Here is a 27,245-nt window from a genome sequence, read left to right on the forward strand (position 1 = left end):
CAACAAAAGCCAATATAATGAAAAGAGAGCAGAAAAACAAAATCCTGGAATTTTTGATAGAGATTTTAAGCTAATGAACTAATGCAGCAGAACCATTTACTCCCACACTTCATGTGAAGTGTGTTAACAATCTCCTTACAGTTTAAAGTCATTTTAAATGGGGTCTTCTGCTATTTGCTTCCAAAAGAATTCTACACTAACAGATTTTTTTTCCCCCAGTCTCCTTTTCGGTTTGTTTTTAGTCTTTTGACTTTTTATCTGACTTGTAGATGAGCCTACCTTGCTTGCGAGTCCCTTTCCTAGTCTGAGATTACAAAAAAATTTATCCCAAATCATCTTCTAGTATTTTTATACACTTTTAGTTTTTATATTTATGTTTTTACACCATCTGGAATTTATTCTCCAATAAATGTATAATTTAATGGTTTTTCCAGATGGAAAGCCAAATATAGCAAGACAATATCCTTTTCTCTATTTTACTATATTCAGATCCCATATAAACTGAACCTGTTTCTAAACTGTTTCACTCAACAATGATCAATCCACATAATACTGTCACATTAGTTTGATCACAGAACCTTTATAGAGGTTTTAATATCTACATTTGCCATTCTCCCTTTCCCACAAATTCTATGGTAATTCCAACACATTTAATAATTATTATAATGATGATGATAATAAAAACAACCACAACTACCAACATGAACCTTTGCTTGGCACCAAATGTTAACTCTATAAAGTAATTACTATTATTACCCTCATCTGACAGATACAAAACTAAAGATTAAAAAAGTTAAGTAAATTGTGTAAGATTGTGAAGTTAGTAAATGAGAGAGCTGAGATTCAAACAAAGGAATTTGAGTCTACACTCAGTGCTTTTAATCCCTAAATTGTATTATCTCTGTTAAAATAAGTGTAACGTTTTTAGGCACTAAATTGAAAATAACTGTATCCAGTTTTTTTAAAAAAACACGTTATCTTACTCAGGTTATCACTGGAATGATAATTCATTTAAACATAAAGAAGCAGTATTTTTACTTAAAGTCTTCTCATCCAAAAACATGCTATTTTTCTATTTATTTGATTCTTACTTTACATCCTTGAATAACTTATTTATTTATTTATTTATTTATTTTTTGAGACAGGATCTCACTCTTTCGCCCAGGCTAGAGTGCAGTGAATCAATCACAGCTCACTGCAGCCTGAAACTCCTGGTCTCAAGGGATCCTCCCACCTCAGTCTCCCAAGTAGCTGAGACTATACGTGTGCACCACCATGACCAGCTAATTTTGTGGGGTTTTTTTGTAAAGACGGGGTTTCGACATGTTGCCCAGCCTGGTCTCAAACTCCTGGGCTCAGCCAATAACCCTGCCTCAGTCTTACAAAGTGCTGGGATTATAGGTGTAAGCCACTGCACCTGGCCTATAGTTTTCTTCATATATTTTTTGTATCTTTACTGTTAATTTTTTTCTAGACATGTTATAGCTTTTGGTTGCCCTTATAAATGCAATTTATTTTTCATTTCCAATTCTAGTAAGCTATTGTCAGCAGGTAATTAATACAGAAAAATATTACTACTGTTAAAAATAAGATAAAATTAGTTCCCTTGGATATTCTATGTATATACAATAAATAAAAATGTATGATTTAGTATATTTGTAGTCTGACATGTTTTACCATCCTTAAATCTAGTTTATTTCAAATTAAATACATTGCTTTTACCGTAAGTGTTTTCTATTATATTAAATTTAAGTTCAGTGGTCCTGAATTAGATATACATTATAACTTTTGATTATTAGAGATTTTAAGAATTTAGCTTGAATTCTCACTTCATTTGCATTTGGAGAAATACATAAAAATATCCAACTGTATTTTTATTCGAACACTATAAACTTAAAAAATGTAAATACATCTATATATATTAAATAACTTACATTTCAATAAAATAAAACAACCCAATAATCTTCTTTGCTTTAGTAATGAGATGAGTCAAATAACAGGGTAACAAAGGAACTAAATACACATTTCAAAAAATTTAAAGAAACATTCTGAAGTTCTATTACTGATAAGTTTTAAAGGGTAATAGGATACATGATTATTTTTTACATGACATGTCATATATTTATAAATGCTATACTGAAAAATAATATTTGTACATACAACTCTGAAATTTTATTACTAGATTGCCTTCAAAGATGCTGTTTATAAACAAACTCCCAAAAGTTGAAAGAAAAGACTGAACACCTTAAAGGAGACAATTTGGTGGAATGTCTTATAATGAGGAAGAAGCATATGTGCTTCAATGAGCTTACCTTTCTCACCATGCAGCTGACAAGCAGCTCTCTGATTGCTTTAGCATTATGATACAACTTTGGATACAATAAAGGCTACATTATTGCTCTATCATTTGTCAAGCTGTATAGAAAATTTTGAGTCAATGGATGCCACCTGTAAGATATTTTCATTACCTGTTTATAAAGCAACTGCTCGTTTTCTCTGGCATAACAGAAAAGAACATCTGTAAGAATTTTTCTCACATTTTCTTGTTGGAAAAACTGCATTTCAGGAAACCTGGAAAAGGAAAATACAAGATTGAAACTGACTAACACAGTTTCAAGAATCATTCTCAAATTCTAATCTCGAAGACGTGGCAAGGGCAGCTTCAGATTTTAGAACAAGCCTGTGTTTGCCATGCAACTTATGCCTTTGGTGGGGAATGAAAAAGGGGTGAGGCAAGGGGAAATAATTATATCCCAGAGGTAAATGACATCCTTCAACATATTCACATTTCAAAATTTTACACATGCTTCATATACTTCATACATGTGTGAATATGATAGTTTTTGAATTATATTGTACCTATCTGCGGATGGGGATTTGCTTTGTTTTAGCCCATTGGTTTTTAGGATAAGAATGTGATTTTGTAAAAGTACTAATTTTTTTCAAAAAAAGATTGTCATTCTTTTTTCTTGATGTAAAATATTGACACTTCAGTTATTACATATAACCAAACTATCAGCTTTTCATCTGATTAAAATATAGACTTCTAAATATTTCTTTATAATGCAGTAAAACACCACAACTGCAAGAACCCAGAGAAAACCCACAGCAACACAATACACAATCAATGTATAAGGGCTGAGGGAATGTCATCTAGTAGTAGTAGTCAACTGGGTTTAATCAGAGTTTGAATGATAATTTTTAGGAGAGGAGGAACATGGATCATCAGTGGAAAAGGTAATCAAAACAGAAAGAAAGATATGAAGGCACAGGAGGCAATGGGTATTTCAAGAGTGCAGCATAACATGGTAATTACTAATCAGAAGGAAAAGACAATTCCATGAAATACTGCCTGCTGGGAGCAGGACAGTGGGATAGAAGAAAAGGTGGAGCAAGGCTGGAAAGAACTTTGAATGCTGAATTTCCAACTATGGAAACACAGCACAGTAAATCTATATTTGTGAATAAAGAAGTGATAAAGAAAACAGTATTTTAATTTAACTCTATGGAGGAATAAACCTGAAAGAGTAGCATAGGAAGGACATAAGAGTACATTATAGTAAAGTGAAATTTAAAAGTCCTAAACCCAAGTAGAAAAGGCTGTGTTCAAATTCATGTTGCATAATTTCTAGTTATGAAACCCTGAGTGAATGATTGCTTAAATGCCTCATCTATTAAGAAGGGATAACAATACTGATCTTGTGATCAAGATGCAATCATATGAGAGCACCAAGAACGGTGCCTGACAAGTAGTAGATATTCAGGAATGGAAGCCATTATTATAATAGTATTTGAGTAATGATACTTTAGATAATGAGACTGCAAATCAGGTGGCTTTGGAACTAAAAATTGAGAGAAAACGTGAGAGAGTAGAGAGGAAGATGACCTAGAGCATAAAGGCATACAGCATTACTGAAACAGAAAAATATTCCTTAATGAGTCTTTTAAGAGCAATAGTGGCTGTTTTACATCATATTATAATGGTTTACTGCCTCCCATTTCTGGAGACCTCCGCTATTTTATGCTTCACTCTGCTACTTTGTTGGTGCCTTGGACAGTTATAGCTTTCTAGTCCAAGCTAGGTTTTCGGTGAATTATGCTAGAGATCTGTGAAGCATCTTTTTTTCTGGTCCTAATTTTTTAAATACATTAAGGCCTATTTTACCTTCATCTGTTCATTTGACTTTTGCTTACAACTCTGTTCTGCAACTGCCCACACAGGTTTCGTTTGGTTTTTGTTTTTGTTGTTTGTTTGTTTTGTTTTGTTTTGCCTTTTCTGTGGCAGCAAGGAAGCCTCTTTTTGGGGGGCCAGTAAACAACCTAAGGATCTGAGCAAGCTTGCTTCACATATTTGCATAAAGCTTAATGTGATGATCTCCCTATCCAGGCATCACAGTTCAAATAGGGGTGGCATAATTAACTTCTAAAGAAGAGAAAAATTAACCTGAAGAGTAAGCATATGTCAGAGAGGCCAAAGAAACTGCAGAATAATGTCAAATGCACTGAAGTAGGAAAGAAACACAAAAACTTTTAAAATGACATTTTGGAACAAAAGAAAGTTGCTAAAGCCTTTAAAAATCAAATATCCCAAATTAAAGTAATCAGGATAAAAGATAAGTAGTTAACAAAACAACTTGGTATAGAGAAATTTCTTGGGAAACTTAGCCATTAAGTTAAGAACAGAATAATCCTTTTGAGAGGTGAAATTTTCTCTCCTTCTCATTATATAACATAAATTTAACTCTGTCTTTGAGTAGGCTTCATTCCCAAAAATCTGGATCACCTGACTTAATAACTTTGCATGTCCCCTTCCTCACCTATTCTTTGGAAATTTTCTACGCACATTGGCACACCAAATTCTGTGTAGCCGTTACAATCTAAAATTGATTATGATGAAAGTACTAAAAACTGCTACATTAACTTTGCAAAGAGTATCCATAAATTAAATCCATAATTTAATACCTAAAAACTAAAAATGTAAAGTATACTTGTTAAGTCAACTTTAGCCTGAAGCTGCCTCCTTACATATTTTAAGTTCAGCCTAAAAGTTTCTCTGTATATTGTGAACTGTAAACAAGTGGAGCTGTAAACAGACCGTAGCCTACATGTCTGCCAATCATCGAGTTTTGGCCAATCAAATGTAGCCAACTGCTCAACCCATGTTCAAATAAGGCAAACACCAACCTGTGACCAATCCAGCTGTTTCTGTACCTCACTTCTGTTATCTGTATGTCACTTTCCTTTTTCTGTCTATAAATCTTCCACCATGTGACTGTGCTGGTGTCTCTGAGCCTACTCTGACTCAGAAGGCTGCCCGATTCACAAATCATTCATTGCTCAATTAAACTTCATTAAATTTAATTCGGCTGAAGTTTTTCTTTTAACACACTATATACCAATACCTGGTTTCATTTAAATGCATACTAACCACTTTCAAGATTAAAAACTACAGATCTACAAGAATTCAATTGCAAGTAGTAATTTAAATCGCCTACTTTTAGCAAACATCAAATCAATTGAAAATGTGTATTATGTAGACATAGCATATCTATGCAACAGCACACCAACTATGATTCTGCTCTACAATGCTGAAGTGCTAATTTGTGAAGTTTCATGGCACTCTCTTTGTTAGAAAACTATAATTTGTTCATTAAATGATGAAGAATCCATTGCATCAAATAAGTAAGGTAGAAAGATACAGAAAAGTTCTGAAAAAGAAGTAAAGTTTTCAAAACTATTTCAAAAGTTGGAAAAAGAACTGAAAATCAGAGTTTTGTGCTGAGTCTTTAGAAATTATCCAGTCCAACTCAGAGATTAACAGGCAAGTAAACAGAAGCACAGAGGAATAATACCTCTGCCAATGTATCTGGGTAGTTAACAGAACAGCAGCACTTTCCAATTGCTTCCCTAATCGGTTATAAATTAATCTGAGAAATGCATTTAGGTAAAACTCCATGACTTTAGAGTTACACATAAGAACCTAGCTCTGAAGGTTGATGAACATACCTAGATAATAACATATTTCCTACAAAAAATACTTGATGGTCACAGTATCAGGATTCAATCCAGAAGATGTTACATTTATAGGTATAAGAAATATGAGAGAAAAGTACAGTGACAGTGTATCTAGGAATAGTAATAATCTGTTTTTGATGATATGTTGTAAGTTTCAAAATAGCTTCCCTACCACTCATTAAACTTCTAGGTTTTATTTACCCCATGCTAGATGGTATGGATTCAGGCTAGGTAACGTAATTTGAACATCATTGTAACCCAAGTATCATTGGAAAGGCAAATCTGTTTTTGAAACATAATTAAAAGCACAGAATACTAACAACACTAGATGCAACAATCATTCAGGTTTTGAAAAATCAACAATGACTCTACAGTTTCATGGAAATAAGAGAGAAATTTAGAATTAAAACTGTAGAGGTTCATAATTTATTCAAACCAAAATATCTGGTAGAAAATAAAACAGAAAGGAAAAAAAAAAACCCACACTAAGTAGGAACTGGAAACAAATTTTATTATTAACAGAAAGTCTTTCTTTCTACATTTGTCCATAAAATAAAAATTGAGATGTAAAACAGGTGAGGGTAAAACTCTAAAAATAGAGATGAACAGCAAAGATTAAGTAGTCCATAATGGAATTTAGACTAAAATAGTCTTAAATCTTTACTTTAGGGTAAAAGTCATATTTCAGTTTAGACTCAACTGATCAGTATTTAAGTTTCTCTCTCAGATGTGTAAAGAAACTGTATTTAAACAAATTTTACACAGTACACAGTAATAATAAGAGCCATCACAAACATTGGGTGTGTAAGTTTGTTTTCTACCTTGAAATAAACCAAAATTGGTAGGCAACATAGGTTTCATTATAAGTTTTAAAAATCTTTCATTATGGAAAATTCAAACATTTATAAAGAAAAGACAACAGTAAACTGAACCCCAATCTACCCATCAGCTAGTTTCATGACTTATCATTTGTTTTACATATATTCCTCCCCAATATTGCATTATTTTGAATCTAATCCCAGACATCATTATATCTATAAATACTGCAATGTGTATTTCTAAAAGACAAGCACTCTTTAAAAACATAACCATAGGCCAGGTGAAGGGGCTTACACCTATAATCCCAGCACTTTGAAAGGCCAAGGCGGGAGGATCACTTGAGCCCAGGAGTTTGAGAACAGCCTGGGCAACACAGTGAGACCCTGCCTTAAAAAAAAAAAAAAAGTAAAAATAAATTAGCTGGGTATGTTGGCACACACCTGTAGTCCCAGCTACTTGGGAGGCTGAGGTGAGAGGATTGCTTGAGCCTCAGAGGTTAGAGGCTGCAGTGGGCCATGTTTGCACCACTGCACTTTGGCCTAGGCAAGAGAACAAGACCCTGTCTCAAAGAACAAAACAAACAAACAAACAAAAAAAGCAAAAAAAATCCCATAGTGCCATTGTAACATTACTAATAATAAAAATAATCAATCAAATATCCACTAAATGTTCAAATTTCTGTGACTGTCCAAAAATTCTTAACACTTTGTTAAGAGCCAAGAAATATGTTAGTACACTGCAATTTGTTGATATATCTCTTAAGATTCCTTTAATCTACAGACTTGTCCTTCTTCTCTTTTTTATCTTGCAATGTATTTGTTAAAGAAACCAGATTTTTTATCCTGTAGAAGCTTCCCACATTCGGAATTTTATGTATTGTGCCTCCATTGTCTTATTTAACAATTCCCCTTTCCCCTGTCCCCTGTATTTCCTACAAACTGGCACTTAGACCTAGAGACTTTATCAGATTCAGGTTCAAGTTTTCGACAAGATTCTTCTGTCTCATCTATAGATGATATAATTTGAGAACATGTTTGCAAATTCTTTGATACTCCTCCCATAGAAAGATGAAAGAGTCCGACTCTCTTCCCTTTGAGTATGTGCTGGCCTTAGTGACCAGTTTTCTCACAAAATAAATGTGTCAAAAGTGGTGCTGGAACACAGCTTCTGTCTGGCTCTCTCTGGACACATTCTCAGAACCAGGCCACCATGCTGTGAGGAAGCCAAGCAGCCATATGAAAAGGCCATCTCAGGTGTTCCCACCACAGCTCGAGAGGAGGTCTCACCTGAGAACCAGCTTCAACAACCAGATGGGTGAGTGAGCAAATCTTCAGATGATGCCAGACCCTGGACTTCAAGCTACCGCAGCCAACATCATGTGGAATAGAGATACGCCATCCTACTGAGCCCTGCTCAAGTTGTAGATTCAACAACAAAATAAATTCTGTTGTTTTAAGCTTGAGGTGATTTCAATGCAGTGATAAGTTGGTGTTGTGTACTTCCATCAGGAGGCACCTAACATTAATGTATCCCACTTTCGGTGATTCTACCATCTGTTAATGATCACTGCCTAAATCTGGTAATTCATTAAAAGTCATAAAATGGTAAAATTATAATTCTATCATATTTTTTCTTCCTTTATTAAGACATAGATAAAATGAAAAAAAATTCCTTCATCAATTTTTAGCTATCCTGAAATACAATTCACATAATTTTTTAAAATCTTACTGATTTCTATTACATTTGGCTAATGGATACGTACTGCAGACATTTATTACACAAAGATCTATACATGATAGAATGGCTACTAATTCTGTAACAAAAGTAGTTTATGACAACTAGAGTATCCTATTTGCCATGTGGATATGGTCTCATATGACTACAGTGTGTGGAAGTGAACTGAAAAGTAAGGGATGGAGAACAATTAAACACCAACTTTGGAGCCCCAATAACCAGGAACCCAGGCGCCTGATAAGTTAGTTGGAAGGACATTCAACAGGGCAATGGTCTGTCATAATACAGACAATAAAGGGAAGGCAGGCAAATATCTGGGCTATCTGTAATGCAGGCAACAAAGAGACAAAAAGAATCTTTCCTAAGCAAGAAAAGGGTTAAGAAAAGAGTAAGATGATAAAGGGTTTTGTCACCACATTATAGTACATAATTAGGTAATTAGAAGTATTAAAATAGACAAAGCATTGGGCCCAGATGAAATACTGAAGATGCAAGTATTCAATAAGATGCCCCAGGGGAAAAAGGAAAGCCCTTGGTGAGGGTTTATAATCATGCGATAGGACAAAGAAGCACAGAAGGACTTGAAGGAACAATAACTGTTGTTATGCCCATATTTCAAAAACAGAAAATCAAAACAAGCACTCATCCAAAATTTTTAAATGAGCTGACGAAAACTCCCTAGAATACTATTAACCACCAAAATAACTATAATACCTTACTGTGGTTTATTGTTTTACTAAAGAAAACCTGAACAATCAAGCCAAGACCACAACAAGAAACAATTTGATACGGAATAAAAACAGACATACTGAAAGACACAATTCTTTTTCTTCCTGTGTTCCGTATTTTGGTTGGTAATTTCCATTCTCCCTATTCAACCAAACCTGTTTTCTCTTCTTTGCAGTCACATAGCTGGATTTAATTTCCCAGCTTCCTTTTCAGTTAGCTGTGGTCATGTGACCTGACTGCTAGCCAATGGAATGAGAGGGGAAATTATGTGTGACCACGAAAGACACTCCCCTAACTTCCCCACAGGCAGGCCTCCCTACACATTTCCCCTTCTAGTGGACAGAATGAAAAAGGTCATGGGGAAGACCTTGAAAACTCCATTGGGATTGTGCTGCTTTTAAAACTATGACTGCAAATTCTTTAATTCTCACATTTCCCTTCTGAGGTAATGGCATTAAAACGACATAGCTTCTACATGGCTCTTTTTCTTTCTTGGATCTCTTGATCTGAGGAAAGTATCTTCTGAAGGAGGACCCTAAAGCAGCGCCTTAAAGAGATCCACACAGAGAGGAACCAAAGTGGATACTCCAGCCATAGTCAAGCCATCAAATGTCTGCAGCTCCAGTAACCACATGACTGCAATCTCATGAAACACTCCTAAGCCAGAATCTCCCAGCTACATTGCTCCCAAACTCTTGATCCACAGCAACCATGAAATAATAATTGATTGTGGTTTTAAGCCACTAATTTTGGTTAATTACGTAGCAAAATATAATAGAGGTTTTGACATCTGAAACAGGGGTGCTGTATCAAAAAAACCAAAAAACAGAAACCTAAAATATGTGGTAGAAGTGCCTATGGGACTGGATAGAAGACTGAAGGACCTTCAGGAGAGCATGAGTGAGAAATCAAGGCTATGGGAAAAAGACTATTAGCAAAAGACAATCTGCAAAGAGGCTGCCAGTGAGGGCTTAAATGAAAGTGAAGAAAACATTACAGAAAAAAAAATGGAGGAAAGGGGTTCCTTATTTTGCAGTGACAGAAAGTCTGGCAATATGATAGCCTCTAGTTATATGAAACATAGAAAATGAATCTAATAAACTAAGTGATCTAGCTAAGGAGATATCCAGGCAGAGTACTGAAGGTACTGTCTGGTTTATTTGTGTTACTTATAGTAGAATGTAAGAAGAGAAAAAAACAAAAGGAGTAACTGGTAAACATAAAGGTGCTAGAACTTGCTTGGTTTAAAAATAAAGCTTTTTCTCATTCCCAGCTTCTCAAGTCAGCAAATGATACCAACATTAACATACTGCTTCTGGGTAAAGATCAAATCTAGGAAAAAGACAGAAAGGCACGAACTAAAGATGAAATCAAAGGTGCGACTGTAAAAGCCTTTATTGAGATCTTAGAAAGCTCTAAGATGATGCCACAAAGAACCCTTCAGACAAACAAAAGGTCCTTAGAATTTTTATTTTTTTTAATTTTTTCAGTGATGGCATAAAATTGAATTTACTAAGTGATCAATGATACTTACTGGTTATAATACTGGTGCATAAAATAGCGTCCAGTCTTATGCTAACACCTTCTTTCTACGTGATCCACTTGCTGTGTCATGTGACCCTTTTTTAAAAATTATACTTTCAAGTTCTGGGAAACATGTAGAGAATGAGGAGGTTTGTTACATTAGGTATATACATGCCATGGTGGTTTGCTGCACCCTTCAGCCCGTCATCTACATTAGGTTTCTCCTAACGCGATATCTCCCCTAGGCTCCCACCCTGCAACAGACCCCAGTGTGTGATGTTCCCTTCCCTGTGTCCATGTGTTCTCATTGTTCAACTCCCACTTATGAGTGAGAACATGTGGTGTTTGGTTTTCTAGTCCTGTGTTAGTTTGCTGAGAATGATGGTTTCCAGCTTCATATACGTCCCTGCAAAGGACATGAACTCTTCCTTTTTTATGGCTGCCTAGTATCCCATGGTATATATGTGCCACATATTCTTTATCAAGTCTATCACTGATGGGCATTTGGGCTGGTTCCAAGTCTTTGCTATTGTGAACAGTGCGGCAATAAACATACGTGTGCATGTGTCTTTATAGCAGAATGATTTATAATCCTTTGGGTATGTACCCATTAACGGATTGCTGGGTCAAATGGTATTTCTGGTTCTAGATCCTTGAGGAATCGCCACACTGTCTTCCACAATGGTTGAACTAATTCACACTCCCACCAAAAGCATTCTTGTTTCTCCACATCCTCTTCAGCATCTGTTGTTTCCTAACTTTTTAATGCTCGCCATTCTAACTGGTGTGAGATGGTATTTCATTGTGGTTTTGATTTGCATTTCTCTAATGACCAGTGATGATGAGGTTTTTTTTTTTTTTTTTCCAAATGTTTGTCGGCCACACAAATGTCTTCCTTTGAGAAATGTCTGTTCATATCCTTCACCTAGTTTTTGATGGGGTTGTTTTTTTCTTGTAAATTTGTTTAAGTTCTTTGCAAATACCTGGGAGTACAACTTACAAGGGATGTGAGGGACTTTTTCAAGGAGAACTATAAACCACGGCTCAAGGAAATAAGAGAGGACACAAACAGAAAAACATTCCATACTCATGGATAGAATCAATATCATGAAAATGGCCATACTGCCCAAAGTGATTTATAGATTCAATGCTATTTCCACCAACCTATCATTGACTTTCTTCACAGAATTAAAAAAACTATTTTAAATTTCACATGGAACCAAGAAAGAGCCCATATAGCCATGACAATCCTAAGCAAAAAGAACAAAGCTGGAGGCATCATGCTACCTAACTTCAAACTATACTACAAGGCTATAGTAACCAAAACAGCATGGTACTGGTACCAAAACAGCATGGTACTGGTACCAAAACAGATATATAGAACAATGGAACCAAACAGAGGCCTGAGAAATAACACCACACATCTACAACCATCTGATCTTTGACAAACATGACAAAAGCAAGCAAGGTGGAAAGGACTCCCTATTTAATAAATGGTGTTGGGGAAACTGGCTAGCTATATGCAGAAAACTGAAACTGGACCCCTTCCTTACACCTTATACAAAAATTAACTCAAGATGGGTTAAAGACTTAAACATAAGACCTGAAACCATAAAAACCCTAGAAGAAAACCTAGGCAATACCAGTCTGGACATACGCAAGAACAAAGACTTCATGACTAATACACTAAAAGCAATGGCAACAAAAGCCAAAATTGACAAATGGGATCTAATTAAACAAAAGAGCTTCTACACAGCAAAAGAAACTATCAACAGAGTGAACAGGCAACCTACAGAATGTGAGAAAATTTTTGTAATCTCTCCATCTGACAAAGAAAGATTTTTAAAAGCATGCCACACAGCTCTAGCAAGCAGAGATCAGGGATCTGCTAAACATCCTACAGTGTGCAAAACAACCTCTCAAAACAAAGAATTGGTCCAAAATGCTAATATTCCCAAGGTTGAGAAACACTGCATTACAATATATAAACCCAGAGGGCAGAAACAGTATCTACTTATTTAGTCTCCACCACTTTTTGAATAAGATTTGAGATACTGATTCATTTATGTTTGTGTCCCGTTTTGCTTCACTAAGTGCTTGCACACTGAAGGTACTTAATAAATGTTTCCTGATGAAGCATTAAATCTAGGCAAACAAGATTAACATAAATTATAGAGCAGTGGAAAAACAGAAGTCCCAGGTACCATTTCCATTTCGGCCATTAACAAGTTATATTTGCTTATTCTTGTCATAGTTTTTCTGAGCTTCAACTTTTCACCTTTGCAAAATAAACGGATTTTACTAGATGACTATTAATGACACAAATGCTTACAATGGGTGCCAAGTACTGGAGAATATGAAGATACAAAACATATGAACTCAAGAAAATCTAGGAGAAAAAAACAGACATCTTACAGATAATTTTGAAAAGATAATTACAATAAAATGTGCATTATATATTAAAGAACAGAAGAGGTAGTCTTTTCTTTATTTGAATCTTCAACTTCTAAAACAGTGGCTGACACACGGTAATTTCTCAAGTAGTATTTGCTGCATGAACAAATATACCTACAAGCCTTACAAACAACCAAACCTTTAAGGAAAATTAAGATGATACAATCAGGGACTAGGAATATAAAGGCAATGCAAAAGGAAAGCCTGAACAAGGTTCTGCTTTCTTTAATTTATTTTTTGCAATGAAGAAAAGAATGACATATAGCTTTCATAGTTCATAAACAGGAGGTGAATAGAGAATTTTTTAAAGTGAAAAAAAAAGAAAGTAGTAATTTATTGTGATGACAACGAGTAGGACTCAGCCCAAGAGGACAGCAGAAAAATCTCCAAGAGGTTAACAAGGAAGGTGGAGTTAAGAAATCACTATACAGTTGGGAAGATTAAGCAAAAACAAAAAGAAGAGGGGGCGGTTTGAGATGACAGGATACAAGGTTGGGAGAAGGCAGGTGTGGCTGCAGTTCAGGAGATGGGACGTGTCACCATCTAAGTAGAGGTTTTCATCTAAGGTTCTTTCTAGTTCTACAGTGCCTGAGTCACGTAACAAGCCCTTTACCCCACTCCTCCACTCCTCCAAAAACATCTTTCTGTTCCTACCATAATGGTGAAAAATTAGGAAAAAATATAAACGTAGGTAGATATACTGTACATGTACTTTCAGTGCCAGATGACAGTGTGTCACAAATGGAAATACAGACTTTATTTTGAAGTTTTTCAATAATTAAGAAAAAAATTAAATACAAAGCATTACCCCTGAAGTACCAAAGCTGCTTCAATTCTAAATCTGCTGAAATGTTCTAAAAAGACTGTGTTACACTACCAAACAGGCTATGCCCACTGGGAATATTATTTTACTGCTCACCAAACTTTACTTTTTAACCTTCTCATAATCATATAAATCTACAACTATAAATAGTCCTTAAAACTCTAGGCTCATTTAAAACAAAGAAAATCTGAAAAGCAAAAATTCTATTGGTCAGCAGTTCAGAGGGTACCCCTATAACTGTGCTGCCCCTATGTACTGCTGCTCCTAAATTCCAAAGATAAGGAGCACCAGGGTGCTAATGAAAGCACTGCAACTATATGTTCTGTAGCAAATAGACCTATATTTTCATTAAAATACTGAAAAAAAATTTTTTTCAGTTTTTAAAAATCTCACAAATTAGAATGTATGCTAAGAATTTGCATGCTTAAATGAAACAGAAATGGGAAAAATATACTTTAAAACAGTATAGGAGCAGTACAGGAAAATACTAAATATACATATGCAATAGTAATTATTTTGTTTTTACCTTAAGTGTCAAATGAGGAAGGACCACAGGCCATTTGACAGAAGAATTATTTCTCATATTCCTGAAAATCTGTTTTCCCCCCTCTTTAATATTTAAGAAACACACACACAGGTTGCTGACAACTCTTAGAGAGCGGCTTGTGTTGTAGTTTTCACTTTCTCGGCTGTGAACAAGTGCATATGTGAGGGCTGGTCGTGCATGCACAAGCATGTACTTTGCCTGCATTAAATAAAATCACAACACAACACCAAGTACATCCACTCATTCATGTGTGCCTGCAGTCCACCTCGAGGAGACTGAAAATATAAATACAAGCTGCTATTTTGGTGTGATCACAGGAATATGGCAGCTTGTATTTTTTTTCTCTTTAACATTTTAACACTGGGCAGATTGTCGGCATTAACACACACCAAAATCAATTCTGCTCTGAAATTGCTTGTAAAATCCTTCTTCCCAGAGGAATTTGTTTTTTATTTAAATAAAAAATGGGCTTGGAGGAAACTGTGTAGGAGATACCGACATTTAGGACATCTTAACTTTGTAAAGTGTGACATCAATGGACCAAATTACTGGGAGTATTTCTTTTTCAAAACAGGGAAATATTGTTTGAGATTTCAAACAGTATTTTGAGAAAGAGAATCTTTAAATTAAAAAAAAAAATCAATAAATTACTCAGTAAAATCACTTTTGAATATGCTTAACATAGCAAAAAAATTCAAAATTAATCTAGTTTCCATCCACATACTACAGTGTAACATAGTAAATGCATTTGATCAAAAATTCAGGTAAGACTTATCTACTGTAAAAATTCATGTCGTTTTCTAAAGGAGAGAAAAAATAAAAGTGAATGTTTCACAGAGGCCATATCTAAAAGTTCAACATGAATAAAAAACAAAATATAGACATTTACATCATGTATTACACAAAAATATAACAATAATGACATATCATTCCAATTTTAGTATATGTGCTGCTGAGGTGAGCATAACAGTGAATTATCTATACAGCGCTGCCCAAAGAACTTTCTGTAAGAATGGAAGTATCCTCTATAAGAGTTGTCCAATACAGTAGCCATTATCAGCTGTATGGCTAATGTAGCTACTGTGATGACTAAAATTTTTAATTTTATTTAATTTAAATTTATATTTAAATAGCCACATGTGCCTGGTATCTACCAAACAGTACAGCACATATCTATAATTTCTAAAAAAGAATTTAAAGAATTTTTTTTATTTCCCTACCTGCTCCATTCTTCTTGCAAGCAATTATTAACGAATCCAGAAAATATCAAATAAAGTTTAATTGAGGAGACAAAGTTTGCTTGCAAAATATCAAATTGTAAGATTTAAAAAACTGAGAAGACAAAATTTGCTTAAACAGATTATATCTGAAGCATGGCATACATATACACTATAAACAAAAGGAAACAATAAGATGAGAAAGTTACATTTTTTTGAGACAGGAACTCACTCCTTAACCCAGGCTGGAGTGCACTGGCATGACCACAGCTTACTGAAGTCTCAAGCTCCTGGGATCAAATGATCCCCCCACTGAAGCCTGCCAAGTAGATGGGACTACAGGTGTGTGCCACCATGTCTGGCTAATTTCTGTGTTTTTTGTGGAGACAGGGTTTTACCATGTTGCCCAGGCTGGTCTCAAACTCTTGGGCTCAAGTGATCCTCCTGCCTTGGCCTCCTAGAGTGCTGGGATTAAAGGCATGAGCCACCACACCTGGCCTAAGAAAGCTGCATCTTTAAAAACTCACCATGGAGATACAAGTAAGAAAAAGAATGATTAAATTATGAATGAGCTACCTAAAATGTTAACTACGATAACTAGAAATACGAAAGATCAAATATTGAAGATGATAACAGCATATCAATAGGCAATCAGATAAACTTTAAAATATGGTCAAAGTTACAATTATAAAAGTCAGTTAAAGAAATTTAATCATTTAATTCAAGAGAGAGGGAAAACACATTTGAAGAAAAGATGAGACTATTTGGCAATAGCTTATAAATATGTTAATCTGCAAACGATGTTATAGATGCTGCATATATATTTTTAGAATAGACCTTGATAGACCAAATAACATACTTCTTTGGCATCTAATATGGAAATGATATTTTATCCTGAACTCATTATTTCCACCATTTTAAATAATACTGAATTTCATTTAATGTTACAGCTTTTGAAAACATGGCAAAATTTGTTCAGAATAGACAATTCAAGTTCTAAATTACAATGCCGTAAATGGAAATTCCTTGATTTACCTTTTGATTATCAGTTTTTTCAGCAATAAAAATGGGAACAGTAACAACCTCATTAGGTTAAGATAAAGAGCAATTAATTGAAATGAATGCAAAACTCTTTGAGACAAAAAAGGGTTAGTGACATAAAAGAATATTAAAATTGGCTGAAGGGGAAGATAATATTTAATACAGTGACATATCCAGATCAAATACATTAAATGATGGCAGAATCACAGCTCATGAAATCAAATTATCTTGTTTAAACTCATACTAGAAAGTTGATAACAGTATTTTTTTAAAGTATGCTTATGTCTCTGAAAATTTAAAGATGTTTGAGATAATTACTAAAATTGAACACTGATCACCAGTGATAAGATTCACAATCAATGATCATTTATTAAGCATCAACTTGGTGATGAGCAGTGAGACAAAAACAAGACTAGGTCCATGCCCTCAAAAGTTTTACTACTAGGTTTGAAAGATAAGACCTGGGCTAACACAAGAGCTCTTGTACATACTGCTTCTGTTAATGGGACCAATAATCCTGCATTGTAACTTTTTTTTTCCTGTTTTGTCTGTAAGCTTCTGAAGCGTCCATGTCACATTTATCTTGGCATCTCTACAGCCTGGTACACTAAGGAGATTAATATAAATGTATTGAATATACTGGCAGATGGACCTAAATAAATATAAGACCAAACAAAATTAAATAATATTAAAAAGTTATTCAGAAAATTCTACAGAACACAGACTAGGCACAAATGATTTCCAATTGCCAAGACTGGAAAATGTTTCATAAACTCAGGTGATGAACTCAGGCCTTGAATGATGAGCGGTCAGGAATCTCACAGGAAGCAGAGGAGGGAAGCAGCATTCCAGCAGAGGAGAGCATGAAAGATTCCAAAACATGGAAAATAGAAAGCACAAAACCTGTTCATTGAATAATGCTAGAAGCACTTGTCTAAAAGGGAACTGGGTATGTATTAGAGAAACTGAGTAAGTCCATTCTTCTTCAGGCCACAGGGAGTCATATAAAGTTTTGAATTAGGCAAACAGAATGATTATAAATGTGCTTTGAGTAGAGTGATTAGGCTGTAACACATGGAATGGACTAGAAGTAGAAAAACACTAGATCCCAAGAAAACAATTAAACAAGTAAAGTGACTGTGGGCAGGAGGAAAAAAGGATCAGAAACAGAGCAGTAAAAATGGAAGAGAAACTTATGAATATGAGAAAACTACATATAATGATCCCCTAATTTGTATTTTGAAACATAAAATACATATCCCAAACCTATCTACTCCTGTCTTTATTACTACATTTTTAGTCTAATAAATAGATAACATTACTTAACCTGAAACACTCCAATAGACTCCTACTTGCTTTTCCAGCTTCCATTCTTACAACTACCTTTGCCCCACTGCACAGCAGCCATAATTATCTTTTTACGTATCATGCCACTGCTCAATGTCCTCCAAAAGCTTCCCATTGCAATTGGAATAAATCCTTACTTTTTACTGTGGTCTACAAGACTGTTTGTCTGGCCTCTGCTCTCCTCTCATATTTCCTTCTCTAAAGCACTTGCTCTAGCCTGCCTGACTTCTTTTTGCTCCTCTAAACACTGAGCTCGTTTTCACTGAGAAACTAACTTTGCCCTAGCTACTCCCCCTGTCTACAAGTTCTTGCCCTAGTTCTTCATATGGCTGGCCTTTAAATTTTTTAAGCTCAAATGTCATCTTTTCAAAGATGTCTTCTCCAATCACTATTCCTAAAGTAGCCTTCCCACTGGCTACTCTCCTTCTAGCTATCCAGTTACTCTGCTTTATTTCTTCAGAGCAATTATCACCCTCTGTAATTATCCTCTTTATCTATACACGCTTGTTGTCTCACCACTCTCCCCTATACCACACTAAAATATACAACCTGTGATGGCAGAACCCTATCTGTGTTATTCACCACTCCACTCTGTCCCCCACAGTGCAAAGGGCAATTATGGAACATAGCGATGCTCCATAAATATACATTTAAAAAAATTATTATTACAAAGCTAGTAAACAAGTAACACTTCATAACCTTATCTGGGCTGTACTTCTATTTTATTAGGGAATTCCTCACAGACCGAAATGAAAAACATACATTTTAGATCATATAGTACCTTATAAAGATGTAAATTTATACAAACTATTCAGCTTTTACAATTAAATAATTTGGTGGACTTAAAATAAGACTGACCGCCTTACCGCACAAGTTAAGTATTTGCCAGAAAATTTATATAGAAATGACAAGGAGACTTAATCTAAATGTGGAGAGAGCCATGGGAGAGTCTTCAAGAGAAGAAGATATGGAACCTTCCTGTGATGATTAATATTGAGTGTCGACTTGATTGGATTGAGGGATGGAAAGTATTGTTCCTGGGTGTGTCTGTGAGGGTGTTGCCAAAGGAGATTAACATTTGAGTCAGTGGACTCAAGAGAGGCATATCTACCCTCAATCTGGATGGGCACCATCTAATCAGCTGCCAGCGTGGCTAGAATAAAGCAGGCAGAAGGTGGAAAGAGCAGATTTGCTGAGTCTTCTGGCCTTCATCTTTCTCCTGTGGTGGATGCTTCTTGCCCCTGAACATCAGACTCCAAGTTCTTCAGTTTTTGGACTCTTGGACTTACACCAGCCGTTTGCCAGGAGCTCTTGGGGCCTTCAGCCACAGACTGAAGGCTGCACTGTCGGCTTCCCTACTTTTAAGGTTTTGGGACTTGGACTGGCTTCCTTGTCAGCTTGCAGATGGCCTATTATGGGACTTCACCATGATCATGTGAGTCAGTACTCCTTAATAAATTCCCCTTCATATATACATCTATCCTAATACTTCTGTCCTTCTAGATAATGCCAATACATTTCCCTACTATGCTATCAACTATAGGGCCTCCTAGCTACCTTCTTTGGGTCACTGGTTTGCCATTTTAATTAAAATACACTAGTAGAGATACACTTTAAGAAAAACACTATGTGTGTGTGTATATGTATGTATGTGTACATGTTTATACACATATGTATGTGTATAATATACATATATATGTATATATGTATCTGTGTATATGTCTCACATTTTTGTAAGAAAAAAACAGAAAATATAGAAGTTTTCAAGAACTAGCACTTTCTTACATAACAAAGCAGAAATGTTTGAACTAAGTAACTAAAATGATGAACAAATTCCCAGTATCACTGCCTATTTGATGTGGCTATTAAGAGTTTTATTTTCCCCCTTTCTTGTTTGCTATTTCTTTAAGTCAATCTGGCCCCCATGGCCTCTGACTCTGCGACTCAGCACCAGCGCTGTGGCCCCTTCATTTCCATTTGGTAACTGTAGAGAGGTTAATTATAATCCTGCTCATTAGACAGATCAATCTGAAGGTGGCAAGTTTTTAAATACAACTACCTAGCATTTTAAAAAGGAGATTTTGTTAACCAAACTTTAAAGTTTGGTTAACAATATATACTCCACATTTTGTTTTTAAAAGGCCTGTTTACTACCACTGATGAGCTATATACTTAAATTACTGAGAAAATTCCTTCTTTTGTTTTATTCATATATTTACTGAGTGCCACGACTCCTGTGTGCTAATACAATGGTGCTCTACTTTCTGCACCTATATACCAGGGAGACCAAGCACTATCACCCACACCTCTGAGAGTAGATTCCCTAACTGGGTTACTCCTGAGTTAACTGGATAACTCAAGCTAACCAAAATGATCCCAAACTTCCCACCCCATACCCTATTACCACTGCCAATTACCTGTGGTTTCATTGTACTCTAAACCTATGATTCTTCTGAATTATTTTCATTTTAAAGTAAGAAATTGTATTTGTTAAATATGTACTACAAACTTAGTAGTAGTTCATGTCATCTCATTATTCAGTATTTACAACATGCAAAGAAATGAGTATCAGAGAGTCAGAGGCCTTGACATTATAATAGATTTAGTAGGAATTGAACTAGGAGTGGAGCACACAGGCAAAGCTGCAGAAGGACTTGGAGGAAGCCACCAGAGATACTCATGATTCTGCACATACCTGGCTAATCCTAGATCCTGAGGACTGCATTAAGTTTACTAACATTTATATAATGATTTATAGTTTAAAGTATAAACCTATCTAATTTACTACTATTCTGACAGATATTAATCCTCAAATATTGTAAGAGATGGTTACTATTATTCTCATTTAACAGAAGAGGAAACCGAGAGGGAAAGATGTTGAAGTAATCTTCCTACAATTACAGCATCAGTTAGCTAGACTCTACTTATGATCTTCTGACACAAATTCCATTTACTCCTCACCCTACGACTCAGAAAGATGAGGTCGAATATATCAAAGTTATGGATACTATGCAAAGTAACAAATTACCCTTTTACACAGTAAATACTGAGTAGACTGAGAGAAAAGATTGTTTGTAAACCTGAATAGCTTCAAGAGGAAGAGAAGTAAGGATAAGAATAATGGTTGTCATTTAACACGTTTTAACAAGTAACTTGGTGAGAAAGGGATTCAAAGGCATAAAGCAAGGGATAAATTTTTCTGGCAATAACACTATGACTATACAATATAACCTTAAAAAGGTGCATATGACTTCAAATAATTGTTGGAAATTGATAAAACTAATTAAATATTATTGAAGATTATCAATATTATAAATGTAATTTACTTTTAAAAAGGGAACATAGAAATCTGTGTCGTTAGAGGAGAAAACAATCCTTATTATCACAATTTGTCAAAAAAAAGTTTGTTATTAACACAAGTAGAATACTGCATTCAATTAAGATGCCTCTCAGATTTTGTGTTTTGTTAAAATTAGAAAGAGATAACAACAATTTGAATTATTGAAAGTAACATGTAAATAGTTCTACGTACGTTCTTTTGACATCTTGTTCAATCATTGATCGAAGTTCTTTATCTTGGAAGAATTTGTTCCAAAGACTCTGAAATAAGGAAAACAATCTATTATATAGTCTCATACCTTTGCTTTACTTTTAATGATTTCAATTTAATAATTTAAATGGTTAAATTTATTCTTCTCTGAGTTATTGTTTCACATTGCAGATAGAAAACCCGAGACTGGGGTAATTTTTATTAAAATCTAGTTTAATCTCAGAAACACATCTTTATTCTAACATCAATTTTTCCAGTTTGATATTATCATATAAAGTCAGCCCTCCTTATCTGCAGGTCCCACAACAAAAATCAACCAACTGTGGATCAAAAATTTTGGGAAAAAACTAAAAACAGCAATACAATAATAAAAAAACCCCACAAATTAGAAAAACAACACAGTATAACAACTTTAGCATTTACAATCTATTAGGTATTATGAGTAATCTAGAGATTGTTTAAAGTATACAGGGGGATATACACAGGTTATATGGAAATACCATGCCATTTTATATAAGAAACTTGATCATCTGCAGATTGTGGTGCCCATGAGGAGCATGGAACCAATCCCCTGTGGTTAATGAGAAACTAGTGTACATTCTTAAAACTTTTATTATCTATATAAAGTGAACAATACTTTTCACTGCCATATGCTACTGCTACTACCCCTGTAACAACAGAAAGGTGCTTGGATTACAGCAGGACTCATGGGCCAACTGTCCCCAGCTTGAACCTGACTGGAATTCCCAATGCACTAAGAAAGATGGGTAAAGTTTTCTACAGAGCTTGGTTTTATAATCCAATAGGTTTTCATGTACATTTTAAAATGTGAATTTCAGGGAAAATTTTAAAAAATTACTTAATATTTTATGTTCTTATACCAAAGAGTCTACAAATACTTATGTATCAGGAAAGAGAAATGCTAACGCTATGTATTAAATGGGAAAAAAATGTGTTTTTAGGTAAATAGGCAAAAATCAGAGCACTCACACTTTCACAGTTACATAATATCTTTAAAGTAGTAATTATTCCTTGTCTTCACTCTGATTTTTTAAAAGCTTCTGCATAGACTCACTACAAATGGTTACTTCTTTCTTCCTGTGAGTTAGCCCTGCTAAGTGAGCCCTTCTTTATTTTTACCATGCAGGGAGGCCTTCCTTAGCTACCCAATTCCCCACTGCAACCCTGATAAGAGTTCTATTCTCATCTTTATGCTCTTACATTTTACCCTTAGTTCTTACAGAATCCTGAGATTTCTTTGTACTGCCATTCCACAGAAATAGATCATAAATTTCCTACAACACAGCATATATATATATAATAACATATAATATAATATATAATACATATATAATGTAAAATCATTCTACCAGGTTTTAGGTGGTACTGTATGTGGAATAAAGAAAACAGCTGGCATGAAATATACTGCTTTCATGGTGATTGGCAACCAGTCACATAAACATATTCTTAGAAGCAAAAGAGGTTAAGATATGAATAAAGACGAACTTTACCCCTTCATCCTGTGAAAGAGGATTATTGATCATCAAATCTTGCTGGCCAACAACCTTCCTTGGGTTTGTAATATGCTAGTAAAGAAAGTGAAAAAACACACACAAGGATCAGAGGCTACTGGACTTTAAAGTGTATATAAGAAAACAATTACATTAATTAAATGTACTATTTACTTACTATTTCTTTAATGTTGCTATACCATGCTCTTAATTCTTCAATTCTACTTATCCATTGACTTTTGTCTTGAGGAAGAACACAAAGAAATAGCTGTCAAGAAAAACAGAAGAAACTTTTGTAAATATCTTAAGATATAAAATGTGAAACTACGCCAAACTGAATCACCTGAACATAGAAAGAAATAATATTCATGATATTTCATATTCATATCATCATTCCAATCCTAACAATTTCTGTTTGGAGATATTTAAGAAATATATAATCAGAAAATTCAAAAAGTGAACAAAGGCTATACCACAAAATAGAATCAAACTCCCCTTCAGACTTACATTAAAAAGGAAGAAAAATTCATTGAGGTTCAAATATAATTCACATTTTACATTCTAGTCTTAATGGGAGTGGTAGGGGGTTATTAGGAAGCACAGAGTCTGATTAGTAATTGCTACATTTAAGGTTTTGTTTTAAAACAAGCAGGTAAAAGATAGTGAATAGCAGTCTCACTGAGGGCATAGCCTGAGGCATGAAAGCATTCCTTCTACAGAAAAAAAAATGTAATTTAAAGCTGGCAGTCAGCTTATGAAAATAACAAACATTCTTAAAATGACAAATTTGATTTAATTTAGTTTAATACAATCTTAAAATAAATTTGGATTTAGGTTTATTTTTAACAAATGAAAGATACTAAAAGTTAAACAACAGGGAATGGGGGTGGGGCACAAATACTTGTATACAAATATTCTAGCAGCAGGTCTCCTGCCTTTAATGCCTGCATCTAAAAGAAGAAAAGTGTATTTTAATTACTAAATCTAAATTATTAAACCTAAAACTGTCTAATACATTATGTGTTTCTTTTGTCTTTACTTGCACAGACTCAGTATGCTTAATTTATGCAGATAACCCTAAAAACTTTTGATAGAATTCATTCCAGAAATGAGTCTAAACCTAAATAAATTCATTTAGAAAACAAAAACAAACAATACTTCAATGCAATTAAAAAGTTAACTATAGATTATTATTACTAGTTTTGGTAATCAGTGCTCCTTTTCCTCCTAAAGGAGAGTGATCCAATTTCCTTCCACTTCTTGCCACCCCTCACTTTGTGTTTCTACTAAATGAAATGTGAAAAATATTTTCCTGCTGCCATTTATCAAGAAAAAAGGGAGGATAACTAAATGATGGCACTTGATATAATAGGAACCTAAAAGTTAAACCCCCACCACTGCCTTTTCTTGAAAATCTTCAAGAATTTCTGCAAAAGACTCTGGGGAGTGTAAAAGTGTTGCTCTGAATTTGGCACCATCAAAACAGTTGAAAAGATAGTTATTTTATATGACTCTTTTACCATTATCACTTACTCAGGACTAAGGTAGTTCAACAACCTTATTAGTAAATGTCCTATGAAAGATAAACATAGATAGTCAAAATAATGGGAGTGAAATCTCTTAGAAAATTCAGTGATCCCCTGCATGGCTAATCTTCCAGGGCATCAGGTAATGTGTTGATATATTGCAACCAGAAACTGTAAATAAATATTTTCTTCTTACCTTCCAGCAAATGCTGCGGAACCTGCTGCTTCTCAGCTGCCCATTAATCCCCTTCTGCCTTATTGTTGCCAAGTAATTGTTGTTTACAAATAGTTCTTCCCATTCTTTCCTATATGAAAGAAACCAAAGCATGAGAATCCTTTTGTTAAAATTCCTCTGCTTGGAGAGAAGTACTACGGGAAATTAACTGTAAGTAGGTCTAAAAAATGCAACTTTTAAAACATATATATTTAGTTGTGTACTGTTTCTGAACGCATGGCTGTCTTTTTGGACACAGTTCTTCCGTAGATTTAATGAATATGTAGATAGCTATAATTACGCCAGCTACTGAAATTCATAATGTCTATGGAGGCTATTCCATTTCCTCTAAAATGCTGATAGTACACTTCAGTACATAAACAAGAAAAAGATGAATAATATAAATATATGACTGTTTTAGCCAATGATAAAAACATACCTGCTCCAAAAATAGGCAACAAAGAAGTGTAATGTTGATTATATTAGCTTCCGATGTGAAATACCTGTTTAAATGAACCAATTTCTCTTTAATGTCAGGCTGGACAGTCAAGTATAATAGAAGACTACTTTAACTGTTAGTGCTGCTTACTATTGAAATTGCAACTTCTTTCTACATTATCAGTTTTAAAATTTTAACAGGTGTAGGCAAATTTAAAAAAAAAAACAAAAAATTAAAAAGCCTCACTGTAAAAACTGTTAAAGGCAAGCTTGAGTACCTTGCAGTACCTATGGCTGAGTAGATAAACAACTGAAATATGCCTCCCAGGCATGCAGACACCAGGGGCCTAACACCTGTGCCTCATTAATATACAAGTAAATCTGCTCTACTGGGAAACAATTGGAAATTAATTGTCCCAAACCATTTACTGAGTTTGAATAAAGGAATCAGACCTATATTCCCTGCATCTTGCACCAAACTAAACATTAAGAATCATTTGAGTAGAGGCTACTGAGATTATCTTTATGAAATTTCTCTCAAATTCCATCATATCACAATAAAACTTACATATAACTTAACATTTATTGTCAAAGCTGAAACCCTGATGGCAATATCTTGAGAGATTTCTGAAAAAGAAAGCCACTAAAACCCTCAATCATGCTTCCGTTATACACACGTGCGGTTGTCACTGGCTAGACCCTACTTATTTTGAGAAAGGATAATCTTGCATACTATGCTTAGAGTAATGAACTGAACTGTACACAAAAAGTTCAAAACTTGACCATGGGACAAAATGCATCTTCTCCACACAGTTCCAGAAGAGTGATCAAAGACAATGACACATTCCCTACTGCCACCAGCAGAACTTCCAGCTTTAACCCAGTAGCGTTGTGATCCTCAATCACAACAAGCCTTCCACCAATAGTGGCTTCGGGCTAAGCCTGTTAAATGAGACACACATTCCAACCCATGCTGGAAGAAATGCATTTCTATCACCACTCCACAAAAATTTCTTATTCTCATTGCTCTATTAGTTTAAAAAAAATTGGTTTTACTTTAATTTGTATTATTAGTGAACTAAAAATTGTTCATGCTTTTGGGTCATTTTACTGTTCCTTTGTAAAACCTGCTTTTTGCCCTTTACCCATTTTAAGCAGTACAGGATAGTGGTTAAGAGAATGAACATCAGAGGTGCATGCTTGGGATCAGAAAGACAGCCACGCAGTAAGCAAAGATACACAGCTCACTAGCCACTTACAAGATGTGCAAGCATGGGCAAATTTCTTAACCTCTCTGTGCCCCAGTTTCCTCATCTGTAAAATGGAGTAATAATAGAATCTACTTAAATGAATTATTATGAGAATTTTAAAAATACATGAAAAGCCCTCAGAGGACTATCCAACACACACACACACACACACACACACACACACACACACACACACACATTTTTAAAAAGAGAAAAGGTCTCACTTGGTCATCAGGATGGGGTACAGTGGTGCAATCATAGCTCACTTTAACCTTGAACTCCTTGGGCTCAAGCAATCCTCCCACCTCAGCCTCCACTGTAGCTGAGGCAACTCAGGAGGGACCACAGGCACACACCATCACACCTGACTAATTTTGTACTTTTTGTAGAGACTGGGTATTGCTGTGTTGCCCAGACTGGTCTACAAAGGGCCTCAAGCAATTCTCCCTCCTTAGCCTCCCAAAGTGCTGGAATTACAGGTGTGAGTCAGTGTGCCTAAATCCTAT

The 27,245-nt window shown here is 34.9% G+C and overlaps 1 protein-coding gene across 3 annotated transcripts in view; it reads right to left on the minus strand.

The window, feature by feature from the left end:
* TBC1D5 (TBC1 domain family member 5) overlaps positions 1 to 27,245 on the minus strand; it is a 564,034-nt gene that overhangs the window by 233,888 nt on the left and 302,901 nt on the right. For all 3 annotated transcript variants that reach the window (XM_025377827.1, XM_025377829.1, XM_025377828.1), the window contains 5 exons: positions 25,034 to 25,142; positions 23,490 to 23,579; positions 23,312 to 23,386; positions 21,783 to 21,850; positions 2,469 to 2,571 (listed from right to left, as the gene is read on the minus strand). In XM_025377827.1, the coding sequence (XP_025233612.1) occupies positions 2,469 to 2,571; positions 21,783 to 21,850; positions 23,312 to 23,386; positions 23,490 to 23,579; positions 25,034 to 25,142 (445 nt within the window). The remainder of the gene's footprint in view (positions 1 to 2,468; positions 2,572 to 21,782; positions 21,851 to 23,311; positions 23,387 to 23,489; positions 23,580 to 25,033; positions 25,143 to 27,245) is intronic.

The sequence above is a fragment of the Theropithecus gelada genome, chromosome 2, assembly GCF_003255815.1.
Source record: "Theropithecus gelada isolate Dixy chromosome 2, Tgel_1.0, whole genome shotgun sequence".
In the NCBI taxonomy this organism is placed as follows: domain Eukaryota; kingdom Metazoa; phylum Chordata; class Mammalia; order Primates; family Cercopithecidae; genus Theropithecus; species Theropithecus gelada.